This window comes from Lampris incognitus, chromosome 2 (genome assembly GCF_029633865.1).
Source record: "Lampris incognitus isolate fLamInc1 chromosome 2, fLamInc1.hap2, whole genome shotgun sequence".
NCBI lineage: Eukaryota > Metazoa > Chordata > Actinopteri > Lampriformes > Lampridae > Lampris > Lampris incognitus.
In genome coordinates, this window is record NC_079212.1 from 148,733,392 (window position 1) to 148,753,285 (window position 19,894).

The window sequence follows — 19,894 nt, forward strand, 5'->3', positions numbered from 1 at the left end:
CACATCTTCTCCTGCTCTCACTGGTCACTCCACCCACCCCACATCTTCCTGACACCCCACCTCTTCCTGACACCCCACCTCCTGACATCCCACGTCTTCCTGACACCCCACCTCTTCCTGACACCCCACCTCCTGACATCCCACGTCTTCCTGACACCCCACATCTTCCCAACACCTCACATCTTCCTGACACCACACGTCTTTCCTGACACCCCACATCTTCCTGACACCCTACTTTCTGACATCCCGCATCTTCCTGACACCCCAGGTCTTCCTGACACCCCATCTCTTCCTGACATCCCACGTCTTCCTGACACCCCACTTCATGACACCCCACCTCTTCATGACACCCCACATATTCCTGACACCCCGCGTCTTCCTGACACCCCACGTGTACCTGACACCCCATGGGTTTCCTGACACCTCATATCTTCCTGACACCCCACGTTTTCCTGACACCCCATCTCTTCCTGACACCCCACATCTTCCTGACAGTCAAGCTAAACGCACAACCACATTAATCCAGTCTGCCAAAGAACATTATGACAGGTTTATCATATTAATATCTTTATTAATAATAATAATATTAATAATAATTTATTTTTAAAGAGCTTTTCTAAAACTGAAAGGTGCTTTGAATAGGATAAGAAAAAAGGTCAAGAATAAACCACAGAGAAGCTAAATGACCATGTTAATAGCAGACGACATGGCATATTAACAGCTCATCTCAACAGCTGGCTCGTCCAAGCTACCTTAACACAGTGTGTGGAGACAGCATGTCTAACATGTTAGCAGTGTGTGGAGACAGCATATTGTTTAACATGTTAGTAGTGTGTGGAGACAGCATGTCTAACATGTTAGTAGTGTGTGGAGACAGCATGTCTAACATGTTAGTAGTGTGTGGAGACAGCATGTTATCATGTTAGTAGTGTGTGGAGACAGCATGTTATCATGTTAGTAGTGTGTGGAGACAGCATGTTATCATGTTAGTAGTGTGTGGAGACAGCATGTTATCATGTTAGTAGTGAGTGGAGACAGCATGTCTAACATGTTAGTAGTGTGTGGAGACAGCATGTTGTTTAACATGTTAGTAGTGTGTGGAGACAGCTTGTCTAACATGTTAGTAGTGTGTGGAGACAGCATGTCTAACATGTTAGTAGTGTGTGGAGACAGCATGTCTAACATGTTAGTAGTGTGTGGAGACAGCATGTCTAACATGTTAGTAGTGTGTGGAGACAGCTTGTCTAACATGTTAGTAGTGAGTGGAGACAGCATGTCTAACATGTTAGTAGTGTGGAGACAGCATGTTGTTTAACATGTTAGTAGTGTGTGGAGACAGCTTGTCTAACATGTTAGTGGTGTGTGGAGACAGCATGTCTAACATGTTAGTAGTGTGTGGAGACAGCATGTTGTTTAACATGTTAGTAGTGTGTGGAGACAGCATGTCTAACATGTTAGTAGTGTGTGGAGACAGCTTGTCTAACATGTTAGTAGTGTGTGGAGACAGCTTGTCTAACATGTTAGTAGTGTGTGGAGACAGCATGTTGTTTAACATGTTAGTAGTGTGTGGAGACAGCATGTCTAACATGTTAGTAGTGTGTGGAGACAGCTTGTCTAACATGTTAGTAGTGTGTGGAGACAGCCTGTCTATCATGTTAGTAGTGTGTGGAGACAGCATGTTGTTTAACATGTTAGTAGTGCGTGGAGACAGCTTGTCTAACATGTTAGTAGTGTGTGGAGACAGTGTGTCTAACATGTTAGTAGTGTGTGGAGACAGCTTGTCTAACATGTTAGTAGTGTGTGGAGACAGGATGTCTAACATGTTAGTAGTGTGTGGAGACAGAATGTCTAACATGTTAGTAGTGTGTGGAGACAGCATGTCTAACATGTTAGTAGTGTGTGGAGACAGCTTGTCTAACATGTTAGTAGTGTGTGGAGACAGGATGTCTAACATGTTAACAGTGTGTGGAGACGGCTTGTTTATCATGTTAGTAGTGTGTGGAGACAGCTTGTCTAACATGTTAGTAGTGTGTGGAGACAGGATGTCTAACATGTTAACAGTGTGTGGAGACAGCATGTCTAACATGTTAGTAGTGTGTGGAGACAGGATGTCTAACATGTTAACAGTGTGTGGAGACAGCATGTTTAACATGTTAGTAGTGTGTGGAGACAGCTTGTCTAACATGTTAGTAGTGTGTGGAGACAGGATGTCTAACATGTTAACAGTGTGTGGAGACAGCATGTTTAACATGTTAGTAGTGTGTGGAGACAGCTTGTCTAACATGTTAGTAGTGTGTGGAGACAGCATGTTGTTTAACATGTTAGTAGTGTGTGGAGACAGCATGTTATGTTAGTAGTGTGTGGAGACAGCTTGTCTAACATGTTAGTAGTGTGTGGAGACAGCATGTTGTTTAACATGTTAGTAGTGTGTGGAGACAGCATGTTATGTTAGTAGTGTGTGGAGACAGCATGTCTAACATGTTAGTAGTGTGTGGAGACAGCTTGTCTAACATGTTAGTAGGGTGTGGAGACGGCATGTCTAACATGTTAGTAGTGTGTGAAGACAGCTTGTCTAACATGTTAGTAGTGTGTGGAGACGGCATGTCTAACACGTTAGTAGTGTGTCGAGACAGCATGTTATCATGTTAGTGGTGTGTGGAGACGGCATGTCTAAGATGTTAATAGTGTGTGGAGACAGCATGTCTAACATGTTAACAGTGTGCAGAGACAGCATGTTGTTTAACATGTTAGTAGTGTGTGGAGACAGCATGTTATCATGTTAGTAGTGTGTGGAGACAGCTTGTCTAACGTGTTAGTAGTGTGTGGAGACAGCTTGTCTAACATGTTAGTAGTGTGTGGAGACAGCTTGTCCAACATGTTAGTAGTGTGTGGAGACAGCATGTCTAACATGTTAGTAGTACGTGGAGACAGCTTGTTTAACATGTTAGTAGTGTGTGGAGACAGCATGTTGTTTAACATGTTCTTGTCTAACATGCTAACAGTGTGTGGAGACAACTTGTCTAACATGTTAGTAGTGTGTGGAGACAGCATGTCTAACATGTTAGTAGTGTGTGGAGACAGCATGTCTAACATGTTAGTAGTGTGTCGAGACAGCATGTTATCATGTTAGTGGTGTGTGGAGACGGCATGTCTAAGATGTTAATAGTGTGTGGAGACAGCATGTCTAACATGTTAACAGTGTGCAGAGACAGCATGTTGTTTAACATGTTAGTAGTGTGTGGAGACAGCATGTTGTTTAACATGTTAGTAGTGTGTGGAGACAGCATGTCTAACATGTTAGTAGTGTGTGGAGACAGCATGTCTAACATGTTAGTAGTGTGTGGAGACAGCTTGTCTAACATGTTAGTAGTGTGTGGAGACAGCTTGTCTAACATGTTAGTAGCGTGTGGAGACAGTGTGTCTAACATGTTAACAGTGAGTGGAGACAGCATGTCTAACATGTTAGTAGTGTGTGGAGACAGCATGTTGTTTAACATGTTAGTAGTGTGTGGAGACAGCATGTTGTTTAACATGTTAGTAGTGTGTGGAGACAGCATGTTGTTTAACATGTTAGTAGTGTGTGGAGACAGCATGTTGTTTAACATGTTAGTAGTGTGTGGAGACAGCATGTCTAACATGTTAGTAGTGTGTGGAGACAGCATGTCTAACATGTTAGTAGTGTGTGGAGACAGCTTGTCCAACATGTTAGTAGTGTGTGGAGACAGCTTGTCTAACATGTTAGTAGTGTGTGGAGACAGCATGTTATCATGTTAGTAGTGTGTGGAGACAGCATGTTATCATGTTAGTAGTGTGTGGAGACAGCATGTTATCATGTTAGTAGTGTGTGGAGACAGCATGTTATCATGTTAGTAGTGAGTGGAGACAGCATGTCTAACATGTTAGTAGTGTGTGGAGACAGCATGTTGTTTAACATGTTAGTAGTGTGTGGAGACAGCTTGTCTAACATGTTAGTAGTGTGTGGAGACAGCATGTCTAACATGTTAGTAGTGTGTGGAGACAGCATGTCTAACATGTTAGTAGTGTGTGGAGACAGCATGTCTAACATGTTAGTAGTGTGTGGAGACAGCTTGTCTAACATGTTAGTAGTGAGTGGAGACAGCATGTCTAACATGTTAGTAGTGTGGAGACAGCATGTTGTTTAACATGTTAGTAGTGTGTGGAGACAGCTTGTCTAACATGTTAGTGGTGTGTGGAGACAGCATGTCTAACATGTTAGTAGTGTGTGGAGACAGCATGTTGTTTAACATGTTAGTAGTGTGTGGAGACAGCATGTCTAACATGTTAGTAGTGTGTGGAGACAGCTTGTCTAACATGTTAGTAGTGTGTGGAGACAGCTTGTCTAACATGTTAGTAGTGTGTGGAGACAGCATGTTGTTTAACATGTTAGTAGTGTGTGGAGACAGCATGTCTAACATGTTAGTAGTGTGTGGAGACAGCTTGTCTAACATGTTAGTAGTGTGTGGAGACAGCCTGTCTATCATGTTAGTAGTGTGTGGAGACAGCATGTTGTTTAACATGTTAGTAGTGCGTGGAGACAGCTTGTCTAACATGTTAGTAGTGTGTGGAGACAGTGTGTCTAACATGTTAGTAGTGTGTGGAGACAGCTTGTCTAACATGTTAGTAGTGTGTGGAGACAGGATGTCTAACATGTTAGTAGTGTGTGGAGACAGAATGTCTAACATGTTAGTAGTGTGTGGAGACAGCATGTCTAACATGTTAGTAGTGTGTGGAGACAGCTTGTCTAACATGTTAGTAGTGTGTGGAGACAGGATGTCTAACATGTTAACAGTGTGTGGAGACGGCTTGTTTATCATGTTAGTAGTGTGTGGAGACAGCTTGTCTAACATGTTAGTAGTGTGTGGAGACAGGATGTCTAACATGTTAACAGTGTGTGGAGACAGCATGTCTAACATGTTAGTAGTGTGTGGGGACAGGATGTCTAACATGTTAACAGTGTGTGGAGACAGCATGTTTAACATGTTAGTAGTGTGTGGAGACAGCTTGTCTAACATGTTAGTAGTGTGTGGAGACAGGATGTCTAACATGTTAACAGTGTGTGGAGACAGCATGTTTAACATGTTAGTAGTGTGTGGAGACAGCTTGTCTAACATGTTAGTAGTGTGTGGAGACAGCATGTTGTTTAACATGTTAGTAGTGTGTGGAGACAGCATGTTATGTTAGTAGTGTGTGGAGACAGCTTGTCTAACATGTTAGTAGTGTGTGGAGACAGCATGTTGTTTAACATGTTAGTAGTGTGTGGAGACAGCATGTTATGTTAGTAGTGTGTGGAGACAGCATGTCTAACATGTTAGTAGTGTGTGGAGACAGCTTGTCTAACATGTTAGTAGGGTGTGGAGACGGCATGTCTAACATGTTAGTAGTGTGTGAAGACAGCTTGTCTAACATGTTAGTAGTGTGTGGAGACGGCATGTCTAACACGTTAGTAGTGTGTCGAGACAGCATGTTATCATGTTAGTGGTGTGTGGAGACGGCATGTCTAAGATGTTAATAGTGTGTGGAGACAGCATGTCTAACATGTTAACAGTGTGCAGAGACAGCATGTTGTTTAACATGTTAGTAGTGTGTGGAGACAGCATGTTATCATGTTAGTAGTGTGTGGAGACAGCTTGTCTAACGTGTTAGTAGTGTGTGGAGACAGCTTGTCCAACATGTTAGTAGTGTGTGGAGACAGCATGTCTAACATGTTAGTAGTACGTGGAGACAGCTTGTTTAACATGTTAGTAGTGTGTGGAGACAGCATGTTGTTTAACATGTTCTTGTCTAACATGCTAACAGTGTGTGGAGACAACTTGTCTAACATGTTAGTAGTGTGTGGAGACAGCATGTCTAACATGTTAGTAGTGTGTGGAGACAGCATGTCTAACATGTTAGTAGTGTGTCGAGACAGCATGTTATCATGTTAGTGGTGTGTGGAGACGGCATGTCTAAGATGTTAATAGTGTGTGGAGACAGCATGTCTAACATGTTAACAGTGTGCAGAGACAGCATGTTGTTTAACATGTTAGTAGTGTGTGGAGACAGCATGTTGTTTAACATGTTAGTAGTGTGTGGAGACAGCATGTCTAACATGTTAGTAGTGTGTGGAGACAGCATGTCTAACATGTTAGTAGTGTGTGGAGACAGCTTGTCTAACATGTTAGTAGTGTGTGGAGACAGCTTGTCTAACATGTTAGTAGCGTGTGGAGACAGTGTGTCTAACATGTTAACAGTGAGTGGAGACAGCATGTCTAACATGTTAGTAGTGTGTGGAGACAGCATGTTGTTTAACATGTTAGTAGTGTGTGGAGACAGCATGTTGTTTAACATGTTAGTAGTGTGTGGAGACAGCATGTTGTTTAACATGTTAGTAGTGTGTGGAGACAGCATGTTGTTTAACATGTTAGTAGTGTGTGGAGACAGCATGTCTAACATGTTAGTAGTGTGTGGAGACAGCATGTCTAACATGTTAGTAGTGTGTGGAGACAGCTTGTCCAACATGTTAGTAGTGTGTGGAGACAGCTTGTCTAACATGTTAGTAGTGTGTGGAGACAGCATGTTACCATGTTAGTAGTGTGTGGAGACAGCTTGTCTAACGTGTTAGTAGTGTGTGGAGACAGCTTGTCTAACATGTTAGTAGTGTGTGGAGACAGCTTGTCCAACATGTTAGTAGTGTGTGGAGACAGCATGTTGTTTAACATGTTCTTGTCTAACATGCTAACAGTGTGTGGAGACAACTTGTCTAACATGTTAGTAGTGTGTGGAGACAGCATGTCTAACATGTTAGTAGTGTGTGGAGACAGCATGTCTAACATGTTAGTAGTGTGTCGAGACAGCATGTTATCATGTTAGTGGTGTGTGGAGACGGCATGTCTAAGATGTTAATAGTGTGTGGAGACAGCATGTCTAACATGTTAACAGTGTGCAGAGACAGCATGTTGTTTAACATGTTAGTAGTGTGTGGAGACAGCATGTTGTTTAACATGTTAGTAGTGTGTGGAGACAGCATGTCTAACATGTTAGTAGTGTGTGGAGACAGCATGTCTAACATGTTAGTAGTGTGTGGAGACAGCTTGTCTAACATGTTAGTAGTGTGTGGAGACAGCTTGTCTAACATGTTAGTAGCGTGTGGAGACAGTGTGTCTAACATGTTAACAGTGAGTGGAGACAGCATGTCTAACATGTTAGTAGTGTGTGGAGACAGCATGTTGTTTAACATGTTAGTAGTGTGTGGAGACAGCATGTTGTTTAACATGTTAGTAGTGTGTGGAGACAGCATGTTGTTTAACATGTTAGTAGTGTGCGGAGACAGCTTGTCCAACATGTTAGTAGTGTGTGGAGACAGCTTGTCTAACATGTTTGTAGTGTGTGGAGACAGCTTGTCTAACATGTTAGTAGTGTGTGGAGACAGCTTGTCCAACATGTTAGTAGTGTGTGGAGACAGCTTGTCTAACATGTTAGTAGTGTGTGGAGACAGCATGTTACCATGTTAGTAGTGTGTGGAGACAGCTTGTCTAACGTGTTAGTAGTGTGTGGAGACAGCTTGTCTAACATGTTAGTAGTGTGTGGAGACAGCTTGTCCAACATGTTAGTAGTGTGTGGAGACAGCATGTTGTTTAACATGTTCTTGTCTAACATGCTAACAGTGTGTGGAGACAACTTGTCTAACATGTTAGTAGTGTGTGGAGACAGCATGTCTAACATGTTAGTAGTGTGTGGAGACAGCATGTCTAACGTGTTAGTAGTGTGTGGAGATAGCATGTCTAACATGTTAGTAGTATGTGGAGACAGCATGTTGTTTAACATGTTAGTAGTATGAGGAGACAGCATGTCTAACATGTTAGTAGTGTGTGGAGACAGCATGTCTAACATGTTAGTAGTATGGGGAGACAGCTTGTCTAACGTGTTAGTAGTGTGTGGAGATAGCATGTCTAACATGTTAGTAGTGTGTGGAGACAGGATGTCTAACATGTTAACAGTGTGTGGAGACAGCATGTCTAACATGTTAGTAGTGTGCAGAGACAGCATGTTGTTTAACATGTTAGTAGTGTGTGGAGACAGCATGTTGTTTAACATGTTAGTAGCGTGTGGAGACAGCATGTCTAACATGTTAGTAGGGTGTGGAGACAGCATGTCTAACATGTTAGTAGTATGGGGAGACAGCTTGTCTAACGTGTTAGTAGTGTGTGGAGATAGCATGTCTAACATGTTAGTAGTGTGTGGAGACAGGATGTCTAACATGTTAACAGTGTGTGGAGACAGCATGTCTAACATGTTAGTAGTGTGTGGAGACAGCATGTTGTTTAACATGTTAGTAGTGTGTGGAGACAGCTTGTCTAACATGTTAGTAGTGTGTGGAGACAGCATGTTGTTTAACATGTTAGTAGTGTGTGGAGACAGAATGTCTAACATGTTAGTAGTGTGTGGAGACAGCTTGTCTAACATGTTAGTAGTGTGTGGAGACAGGATGTCTAACATGTTAGTAGTGTGTGGAGACAGCATGTCTAACATGTTAGTAGTGTGTGGAGACAGGATGTCTAACATGTTAGTAGTGTGTGGAGACAGGATGTCTAACATGTTAGTAGTGTGTGGAGACAGCATGTCTAACATGTTAGTAGTGTGTGGAGACAGCATGTTGTTTAACATGTTAGTAGTGTGTGGAGACAGCATGTTGTTTAACATGTTAGTAGTGTGTGAAGACAGAATGTCTAACATGTTAGTAGTGTGTGGCGACAGCTTGTCTAACATGTTAGTAGTGTGTGGAGACAGCATGTTATCATGTTAGTAGTGTGTGGAGACAGGATGTTTAACATGTTAGTAGTGTGTGGAGACAGCTTGTCTAACATGTTAGTAGTGTGTGGAGACAGCATGTTGTTTAACATGTTAGTAGTGTGTGGAGACAGCATGTTATGTTAGTAGTGTGTGGAGACAGCATGTCTAACATGTTAGTAGTGTGTGGAGACAGCTTGTCTAACATGTTAGTAGGGTGTGGAGACGGCATGTCTAACATGTTAGTAGTGTGTGAAGACAGCTTGTCTAACATGTTAGTAGTGTGTGGAGACGGCATGTCTAACACGTTAGTAGTGTGTCGAGACAGCATGTTATCATGTTAGTGGTGTGTGGAGACGGCATGTCTAAGATGTTAATAGTGTGTGGAGACAGCATGTCTAACATGTTAACAGTGTGCAGAGACAGCATGTTGTTTAACATGTTAGTAGTGTGTGGAGACAGCATGTTATCATGTTAGTAGTGTGTGGAGACAGCTTGTCTAACGTGTTAGTAGTGTGTGGAGACAGCTTGTCTAACATGTTAGTAGTGTGTGGAGACAGCTTGTCCAACATGTTAGTAGTGTGTGGAGACAGCATGTCTAACATGTTAGTAGTACGTGGAGACAGCTTGTTTAACATGTTAGTAGTGTGTGGAGACAGCATGTTGTTTAACATGTTCTTGTCTAACATGCTAACAGTGTGTGGAGACAACTTGTCTAACATGTTAGTAGTGTGTGGAGACAGCATGTCTAACATGTTAGTAGTGTGTGGAGACAGCATGTCTAACATGTTAGTAGTGTGTCGAGACAGCATGTTATCATGTTAGTGGTGTGTGGAGACGGCATGTCTAAGATGTTAATAGTGTGTGGAGACAGCATGTCTAACATGTTAACAGTGTGCAGAGACAGCATGTTGTTTAACATGTTAGTAGTGTGTGGAGACAGCATGTTGTTTAACATGTTAGTAGTGTGTGGAGACAGCATGTCTAACATGTTAGTAGTGTGTGGAGACAGCATGTCTAACATGTTAGTAGTGTGTGGAGACAGCTTGTCTAACATGTTAGTAGTGTGTGGAGACAGCTTGTCTAACATGTTAGTAGCGTGTGGAGACAGTGTGTCTAACATGTTAACAGTGAGTGGAGACAGCATGTCTAACATGTTAGTAGTGTGTGGAGACAGCATGTTGTTTAACATGTTAGTAGTGTGTGGAGACAGCATGTTGTTTAACATGTTAGTAGTGTGTGGAGACAGCATGTTGTTTAACATGTTAGTAGTGTGTGGAGACAGCATGTTGTTTAACATGTTAGTAGTGTGTGGAGACAGCATGTCTAACATGTTAGTAGTGTGTGGAGACAGCATGTCTAACATGTTAGTAGTGTGTGGAGACAGCTTGTCCAACATGTTAGTAGTGTGTGGAGACAGCTTGTCTAACATGTTAGTAGTGTGTGGAGACAGCATGTTATCATGTTAGTAGTGTGTGGAGACAGCATGTTATCATGTTAGTAGTGTGTGGAGACAGCATGTTATCATGTTAGTAGTGTGTGGAGACAGCATGTTATCATGTTAGTAGTGAGTGGAGACAGCATGTCTAACATGTTAGTAGTGTGTGGAGACAGCATGTTGTTTAACATGTTAGTAGTGTGTGGAGACAGCTTGTCTAACATGTTAGTAGTGTGTGGAGACAGCATGTCTAACATGTTAGTAGTGTGTGGAGACAGCATGTCTAACATGTTAGTAGTGTGTGGAGACAGCATGTCTAACATGTTAGTAGTGTGTGGAGACAGCTTGTCTAACATGTTAGTAGTGAGTGGAGACAGCATGTCTAACATGTTAGTAGTGTGGAGACAGCATGTTGTTTAACATGTTAGTAGTGTGTGGAGACAGCTTGTCTAACATGTTAGTGGTGTGTGGAGACAGCATGTCTAACATGTTAGTAGTGTGTGGAGACAGCATGTTGTTTAACATGTTAGTAGTGTGTGGAGACAGCATGTCTAACATGTTAGTAGTGTGTGGAGACAGCTTGTCTAACATGTTAGTAGTGTGTGGAGACAGCTTGTCTAACATGTTAGTAGTGTGTGGAGACAGCATGTTGTTTAACATGTTAGTAGTGTGTGGAGACAGCATGTCTAACATGTTAGTAGTGTGTGGAGACAGCTTGTCTAACATGTTAGTAGTGTGTGGAGACAGCCTGTCTATCATGTTAGTAGTGTGTGGAGACAGCATGTTGTTTAACATGTTAGTAGTGCGTGGAGACAGCTTGTCTAACATGTTAGTAGTGTGTGGAGACAGTGTGTCTAACATGTTAGTAGTGTGTGGAGACAGCTTGTCTAACATGTTAGTAGTGTGTGGAGACAGGATGTCTAACATGTTAGTAGTGTGTGGAGACAGAATGTCTAACATGTTAGTAGTGTGTGGAGACAGCATGTCTAACATGTTAGTAGTGTGTGGAGACAGCTTGTCTAACATGTTAGTAGTGTGTGGAGACAGGATGTCTAACATGTTAACAGTGTGTGGAGACGGCTTGTTTATCATGTTAGTAGTGTGTGGAGACAGCTTGTCTAACATGTTAGTAGTGTGTGGAGACAGGATGTCTAACATGTTAACAGTGTGTGGAGACAGCATGTCTAACATGTTAGTAGTGTGTGGAGACAGGATGTCAAACATGTTAACAGTGTGTGGAGACAGCATGTTTAACATGTTAGTAGTGTGTGGAGACAGCTTGTCTAACATGTTAGTAGTGTGTGGAGACAGGATGTCTAACATGTTAACAGTGTGTGGAGACAGCATGTTTAACATGTTAGTAGTGTGTGGAGACAGCTTGTCTAACATGTTAGTAGTGTGTGGAGACAGCATGTTGTTTAACATGTTAGTAGTGTGTGGAGACAGCATGTTATGTTAGTAGTGTGTGGAGACAGCTTGTCTAACATGTTAGTAGTGTGTGGAGACAGCATGTTGTTTAACATGTTAGTAGTGTGTGGAGACAGCATGTTATGTTAGTAGTGTGTGGAGACAGCATGTCTAACATGTTAGTAGTGTGTGGAGACAGCTTGTCTAACATGTTAGTAGGGTGTGGAGACGGCATGTCTAACATGTTAGTAGTGTGTGAAGACAGCTTGTCTAACATGTTAGTAGTGTGTGGAGACGGCATGTCTAACACGTTAGTAGTGTGTCGAGACAGCATGTTATCATGTTAGTGGTGTGTGGAGACGGCATGTCTAAGATGTTAATAGTGTGTGGAGACAGCATGTCTAACATGTTAACAGTGTGCAGAGACAGCATGTTGTTTAACATGTTAGTAGTGTGTGGAGACAGCATGTTATCATGTTAGTAGTGTGTGGAGACAGCTTGTCTAACGTGTTAGTAGTGTGTGGAGACAGCTTGTCTAACATGTTAGTAGTGTGTGGAGACAGCTTGTCCAACATGTTAGTAGTGTGTGGAGACAGCATGTCTAACATGTTAGTAGTACGTGGAGACAGCTTGTTTAACATGTTAGTAGTGTGTGGAGACAGCATGTTGTTTAACATGTTCTTGTCTAACATGCTAACAGTGTGTGGAGACAACTTGTCTAACATGTTAGTAGTGTGTGGAGACAGCATGTCTAACATGTTAGTAGTGTGTGGAGACAGCATGTCTAACATGTTAGTAGTGTGTCGAGACAGCATGTTATCATGTTAGTGGTGTGTGGAGACGGCATGTCTAAGATGTTAATAGTGTGTGGAGACAGCATGTCTAACATGTTAACAGTGTGCAGAGACAGCATGTTGTTTAACATGTTAGTAGTGTGTGGAGACAGCATGTTGTTTAACATGTTAGTAGTGTGTGGAGACAGCATGTCTAACATGTTAGTAGTGTGTGGAGACAGCATGTCTAACATGTTAGTAGTGTGTGGAGACAGCTTGTCTAACATGTTAGTAGTGTGTGGAGACAGCTTGTCTAACATGTTAGTAGCGTGTGGAGACAGTGTGTCTAACATGTTAACAGTGAGTGGAGACAGCATGTCTAACATGTTAGTAGTGTGTGGAGACAGCATGTTGTTTAACATGTTAGTAGTGTGTGGAGACAGCATGTTGTTTAACATGTTAGTAGTGTGTGGAGACAGCATGTTGTTTAACATGTTAGTAGTGTGTGGAGACAGCATGTTGTTTAACATGTTAGTAGTGTGTGGAGACAGCATGTCTAACATGTTAGTAGTGTGTGGAGACAGCATGTCTAACATGTTAGTAGTGTGTGGAGACAGCTTGTCCAACATGTTAGTAGTGTGTGGAGACAGCTTGTCTAACATGTTAGTAGTGTGTGGAGACAGCATGTTACCATGTTAGTAGTGTGTGGAGACAGCTTGTCTAACGTGTTAGTAGTGTGTGGAGACAGCTTGTCTAACATGTTAGTAGTGTGTGGAGACAGCTTGTCCAACATGTTAGTAGTGTGTGGAGACAGCATGTTGTTTAACATGTTCTTGTCTAACATGCTAACAGTGTGTGGAGACAACTTGTCTAACATGTTAGCAGTGTGTGGAGACAGCATGTCTAACATGTTAGTAGTGTGTGGAGACAGCATGTCTAACATGTTAGTAGTGTGTCGAGACAGCATGTTATCATGTTAGTGGTGTGTGGAGACGGCATGTCTAAGATGTTAATAGTGTGTGGAGACAGCATGTCTAACATGTTAACAGTGTGCAGAGACAGCATGTTGTTTAACATGTTAGTAGTGTGTGGAGACAGCATGTTGTTTAACATGTTAGTAGTGTGTGGAGACAGCATGTCTAACATGTTAGTAGTGTGTGGAGACAGCATGTCTAACATGTTAGTAGTGTGTGGAGACAGCTTGTCTAACATGTTAGTAGTGTGTGGAGACAGCTTGTCTAACATGTTAGTAGCGTGTGGAGACAGTGTGTCTAACATGTTAACAGTGAGTGGAGACAGCATGTCTAACATGTTAGTAGTGTGTGGAGACAGCATGTTGTTTAACATGTTAGTAGTGTGTGGAGACAGCATGTTGTTTAACATGTTAGTAGTGTGTGGAGACAGCATGTTGTTTAACATGTTAGTAGTGTGCGGAGACAGCTTGTCCAACATGTTAGTAGTGTGTGGAGACAGCTTGTCTAACATGTTTGTAGTGTGTGGAGACAGCTTGTCTAACATGTTAGTAGTGTGTGGAGACAGCTTGTCCAACATGTTAGTAGTGTGTGGAGACAGCTTGTCTAACATGTTAGTAGTGTGTGGAGACAGCATGTTACCATGTTAGTAGTGTGTGGAGACAGCTTGTCTAACGTGTTAGTAGTGTGTGGAGACAGCTTGTCTAACATGTTAGTAGTGTGTGGAGACAGCTTGTCCAACATGTTAGTAGTGTGTGGAGACAGCATGTTGTTTAACATGTTCTTGTCTAACATGCTAACAGTGTGTGGAGACAACTTGTCTAACATGTTAGTAGTGTGTGGAGACAGCATGTCTAACATGTTAGTAGTGTGTGGAGACAGCATGTCTAACGTGTTAGTAGTGTGTGGAGATAGCATGTCTAACATGTTAGTAGTATGTGGAGACAGCATGTTGTTTAACATGTTAGTAGTATGAGGAGACAGCATGTCTAACATGTTAGTAGTGTGTGGAGACAGCATGTCTAACATGTTAGTAGTATGGGGAGACAGCTTGTCTAACGTGTTAGTAGTGTGTGGAGATAGCATGTCTAACATGTTAGTAGTGTGTGGAGACAGGATGTCTAACATGTTAACAGTGTGTGGAGACAGCATGTCTAACATGTTAGTAGTGTGCAGAGACAGCATGTTGTTTAACATGTTAGTAGTGTGTGGAGACAGCATGTTGTTTAACATGTTAGTAGCGTGTGGAGACAGCATGTCTAACATGTTAGTAGGGTGTGGAGACAGCATGTCTAACATGTTAGTAGTATGGGGAGACAGCTTGTCTAACGTGTTAGTAGTGTGTGGAGATAGCATGTCTAACATGTTAGTAGTGTGTGGAGACAGGATGTCTAACATGTTAACAGTGTGTGGAGACAGCATGTCTAACATGTTAGTAGTGTGTGGAGACAGCATGTTGTTTAACATGTTAGTAGTGTGTGGAGACAGCTTGTCTAACATGTTAGTAGTGTGTGGAGACAGCATGTTGTTTAACATGTTAGTAGTGTGTGGAGACAGAATGTCTAACATGTTAGTAGTGTGTGGAGACAGCTTGTCTAACATGTTAGTAGTGTGTGGAGACAGGATGTCTAACATGTTAGTAGTGTGTGGAGACAGCATGTCTAACATGTTAGTAGTGTGTGGAGACAGGATGTCTAACATGTTAGTAGTGTGTGGAGACAGGATGTCTAACATGTTAGTAGTGTGTGGAGACAGCATGTCTAACATGTTAGTAGTGTGTGGAGACAGCATGTTGTTTAACATGTTAGTAGTGTGTGGAGACAGCATGTTGTTTAACATGTTAGTAGTGTGTGAAGACAGAATGTCTAACATGTTAGTAGTGTGTGGCGACAGCTTGTCTAACATGTTAGTAGTGTGTGGAGACAGCATGTTATCATGTTAGTAGTGTGTGGAGACAGGATGTTTAACATGTTAGTAGTGTGTGGAGACAGCTTGTCTAACATGTTAGTAGTGTGTGGAGACGCCTGTCTAACACGTTAGTAGTGTGTGGAGACAGCATGTTATCATGTTAGTAGTGTGTGGAGACGGCATGTCTAAGATGTTAATAGTGTGTGGAGACAGCATGTTGTTTAACATGTTAGTAGTGTGTGGAGACAGCATGTCTAACATGTTAGTAGTGTGTGGAGACAGCTTGTCTAACATGTTAGTAGTGTGTGGAGACAGCTTGTCTAACATGTTAGTAGCGTGTGGAGACAGTGTGTCTAACATGTTAGTAGTGTGTGGAGACAGCATGTCTAACATGTTAACAGTGTGTGGAGACAGCATGTCTAACATGTTAACAGTGTGTGGAGACAGCATGTCTAACATGTTAGTAGTATGTGGAGACAGCTTGTTTAACATGTTCTTGTCTAACATGCTAACAGTGTGTGGAGACAGCATGTCTAACATGTTAACAGTGTGTGGAGACAGCATGTTGTTTAACATGTTAGTAGTGTGTGGAGACAGCTTGTCTAACATGTTAGTAGTGTGTGGAGACAGGATGTCTAACATGTTAACAGTGTGTGGAGACAGCTTGTCTAACATGTTAGTAGTGTGTGGAGACAGCTTGTCTAACATGTTAGTAGTGTGTGGAGACAGCTTGTCCAACATGTTAGTAGTGTGTGGAGACAGCTTGTCTAACATGTTAGTAGTGTGTGGAGACAGCATGTTATCATGTTAGTAGTGTGTGGAGACAGCTTGTCCAACATGTTAGTAGTGTGTGGAGACAGCATGTCTAACATGTTAGTAGTGTGTGGAGACAGCTTGTTTATCATGTTAGTAGTGTGTGGAGACAGCTTGTTTAACATGTTCTTGTCTAACATGCTAACAGTGTGTGGAGACAACTTGTCTAACATGTTAGTAGTGTGTGGAGACAGCATGTCTAACATGTTATTAGTGTGTGGAGACAGCTTGTCTAACATGTTAGTAGTGTGTGGAGACAGCATGTTGTTTAACATGTTAGTAGTGTGTGGAGACAGCATGTTATCATGTTAGCAGTGTGTGGAGACAGCTTGTCTAACATGTTAGTAGTGTGTGGAGACAGCTTGTCTAACATGTTAGTAGTGTGTGGAGACAGCTTGTCCAACATGTTAGTAGTGTGTGGAGACAGCTTGTCTAAAATGTTAGTAGTGTGTGGAGACAGCATGTTATCATGTTAGTAGTGTGTGGAGACAGCTTGTCCAACATGTTAGTAGTGTGTGGAGACAGCATGTCTAACCTGTTAGTAGTGTGTGGAGACAGCTTGTTTATCATGTTAGTAGTGTGTGGAGACAGCTTGTTTAACATGTTCTTGTCTAACATGCTAACAGTGTGTGGAGACAACTTGTCTAACATGTTAGTAGTGTGTGGAGACAGCATGTCTAACATGTTATTAGTATGTGGAGACAGCTTGTCTAACATGTTAGTAGTGTGTGGAGACAGCATGTTGTTTAACATGTTAGTAGTGTGTGGAGACAGCATGTTATCATGTTAGCAGTGTGTGGAGACAGCTTGTCTAACATGTTAGTAGTGTGGGGAGACAGCTTGTCTAACATGTTAGTAGCGTGTGGAGACAGCATGTCTAACATGTTAGTAGTGTGTGGAGACAGCATGTCTAACATGATAATAGTGTGTGGAGACAGCTTGTCTAACATGTTAGTAGTACCTTACTGTGTGTACTAGAGAGACTGACCTACAAGCCTGAAGAACTGGTCAAACAGTCCCACGTTGACCGACTGCAGGTCACACAGCCTGATGGACACACAGCAACATGGACACACCTCCGACTCCACAGGCTCTGATATGTCACACACTAACACACACACACACAAACACACACACAGAGTCAGTGTAAAATGACTATCCACTACTGGACATGAGTGCTTCCTTGTGTATGAAGATGCTGATAAATCTTTATTATTCTGCCAGTCACATGGCAGGATGTGTTCCTTACAGGTGTGATGGCTGAGAGAGGAGGCGGAGTCTTCCAACAGGAAGTAGATGGCATTAGTGGAGAGCAGCAGACAGGAAGTGAGCTCAACCTCTGGAGATTTATAGAGAACCACAGACAGCCACATAACCTGTCTTACCTCCTCGCCCTCAGACTGATAACACACACAGGCAGACAGACAGACAGACAGACAGACAGACAGACAGACAGACAGACAGACAGAGCCAGAGAGACAGATAAACAGCCAGAGAGACAGACAGACAGACAATAGATAGACAGACACGGAGACAGACAGACAGATAGACACACAGATTTAAGGTTAGCATTTACTATCTTTACCATGGTTGTGTTACTCAGCAGGACATTCAATATTCAAGTTAAACAGATAATTACTATTCATACCTGTGACACAAATGATTCAGAATACTTGTGTTTGGTACAGGGTTATTTGTGAATTTGTCCCATATGATGTAGATTATATTCAACAGCACATCATAATGACAAGGAAGCCAACTAGAGATATAGAAAATACCCTATTATTCAGTAAATACCACTCATCATAGTTCAATTACATCTGTTAACTCCTTTAACACTTGGTTATTTATGTGTAATGAATGGCCTGTACTTTAAATTGTTATCATACATGTATTTGTGAGTACATTTCTGTGTGTGTGTGTGTGTGTGTGTGTGTGTGTTCATGTCTCTACCTGTGCGATGTGTTGCTGGAAGTAGACTGCCAGCTCCTCCCCTCTCAGCCCAGCCAGGACCTTCAGTGCCGGGGAGAGACCGGGTGAGAGGTGGGGGGATGGCTGGTTCTCCTCCGCCAGCCTCTGGAGCAGAGGGGACTTCCTGTGGAGGAGGTGGTGAGAATGGAATATGAGGTCAATTTGTTTTCATGGAGAGGTTCAGTACATCCATTATTATCCTTCATACCACGGTCATGGAGAATGGCTGGAGGGTGTGGGTAGTTCAGACGTAGTTCAGCTAAAGTTTAATTACTGTTCTAAATTCATACATGGTAACCATAGCAACATGCTGAATAACTGGCAAGCCTAGTAAAAATTCAAAGCTTTAGCTTAGTGGCAAACTTTTGCTTCACAACTTTTTAATTCTGAATCCAAAATGTTCAACAATGTTCAATTTTGATTTAAATTCTTTGGTAAGTGACCATGGTATAAACAAGTTGAATGTTCACCTTGGAGTAATCCCTTATTTATCTAAAAATAATTTGTACATTAATTATTTTTAGTTTTAAGACAGCTGTGGTTAAACCTCTACTTAAAAAAAAGCACCTCGATCCAGGGTCTCTTAATAACTATCAACCAGTCTCTAATCTTCCATTCTTTTCTAAAGTACCAGAGAGAGTTGTGTATCAACAACTTTCGACCCATATAAAAGAAAACCATCTATATGAACCTTTTCAATCGGCTTTCAGGACCTGTCACTCCACTGAAACTGCTCTGACCACAGTGGTGAACAGTCTTTTACTAGCTATGGACTCTGATTCCACTTCTGTGCTTCTACTACTGGACCTCAGTGCAGCCTCTGACACCACTGATCACTGTATACTATTAGACAGAATAAATTGTAATTTTGGTGTCTCTGGCTTAGCTCTCTCATAAGTCCTACTTATCTAGAACAACACATTGTGTCTGCTATGATAACATTAAATCAACATTCTCTGATGTTAAAAATGGTGTACCTCAAAGCTCGGCTCTTGGCCCTCTACTTTTTTCTCTATGTTTCACCTCTTGGCCAATTATACGCAGTCATGGAATAAACTTCTTTGCTATGCTGATGATATTCAGCTGTATGTGCCCATAAGGGCTGATGAGCATACTCAAATGACTAATTTAGAGGCCTGCTTGGCTACTGTGGAAAACTGGATATCACCAAATTTCCTACTTTTAAATTTGGATAAAACTGAGATGCTGGTCGTTGGACCTGTTAGACACAGACACCAATTTGACAACTCTGTGATTTCACAAAGTGGAGCAGCCAAAGGTCTTGGTGTTACATTTGATCTCAGCCTTCCCTTTGAGAAGCACATTAAAGAAATAACAAAGACGGCCTTTTTTCACTTACGTAACATAGCTAAAATTCGGTCTTTCCTGTCCATGGCTGAGGCAGAGACTCTAATACATACATTTGTTTCATCCAGACTTGATTATTGTAATGTTCTGTTTTCAGGTCTGCCACATCCATCCATCCATAATCCAAACTGCTTATCCTGCTCTCAGAGTCGTGGGGATGCTGGAGCCTATCCCAGCAGTCATTGGGCAGCAGGCGGGGAGACACCCTGGACAGGCCACCAGGCAATCACAAGGCGGTCTGCCACATGCTAGTACTAAAAGTCTTCAGATGGTTCAGAATGCTGCTGCTAGAAGGCGGAGGCGGAGGCGCTACAGGAGCCTCAGAGCCCGCACTACCAGGCTCAACAACAGCTTCTTTCCACAAGCTGTTGCCCACCTTAACCTGGCTACCCACTGAATGTCTGTAGATATTTTTAAATATTTTGTACTCCAGCTGTCTTTTAACTTATTTTTAGCTT

At 42.1% G+C, this 19,894-nt stretch overlaps 1 protein-coding gene across 1 annotated transcript in view; it reads right to left on the reverse strand.

The window, feature by feature from the left end:
- nisch (nischarin) overlaps nt 1-19,894 on the reverse strand; it is a 96,617-nt gene that overhangs the window by 9,503 nt on the left and 67,220 nt on the right. The window contains exons 22-24 of the mRNA XM_056273546.1: nt 18,051-18,192; nt 17,347-17,497; nt 17,086-17,205 (exon numbers count right to left, since the gene is read on the reverse strand). Of these exons, the coding sequence (XP_056129521.1) occupies nt 17,086-17,205; nt 17,347-17,497; nt 18,051-18,192 (413 nt within the window). The remainder of the gene's footprint in view (nt 1-17,085; nt 17,206-17,346; nt 17,498-18,050; nt 18,193-19,894) is intronic.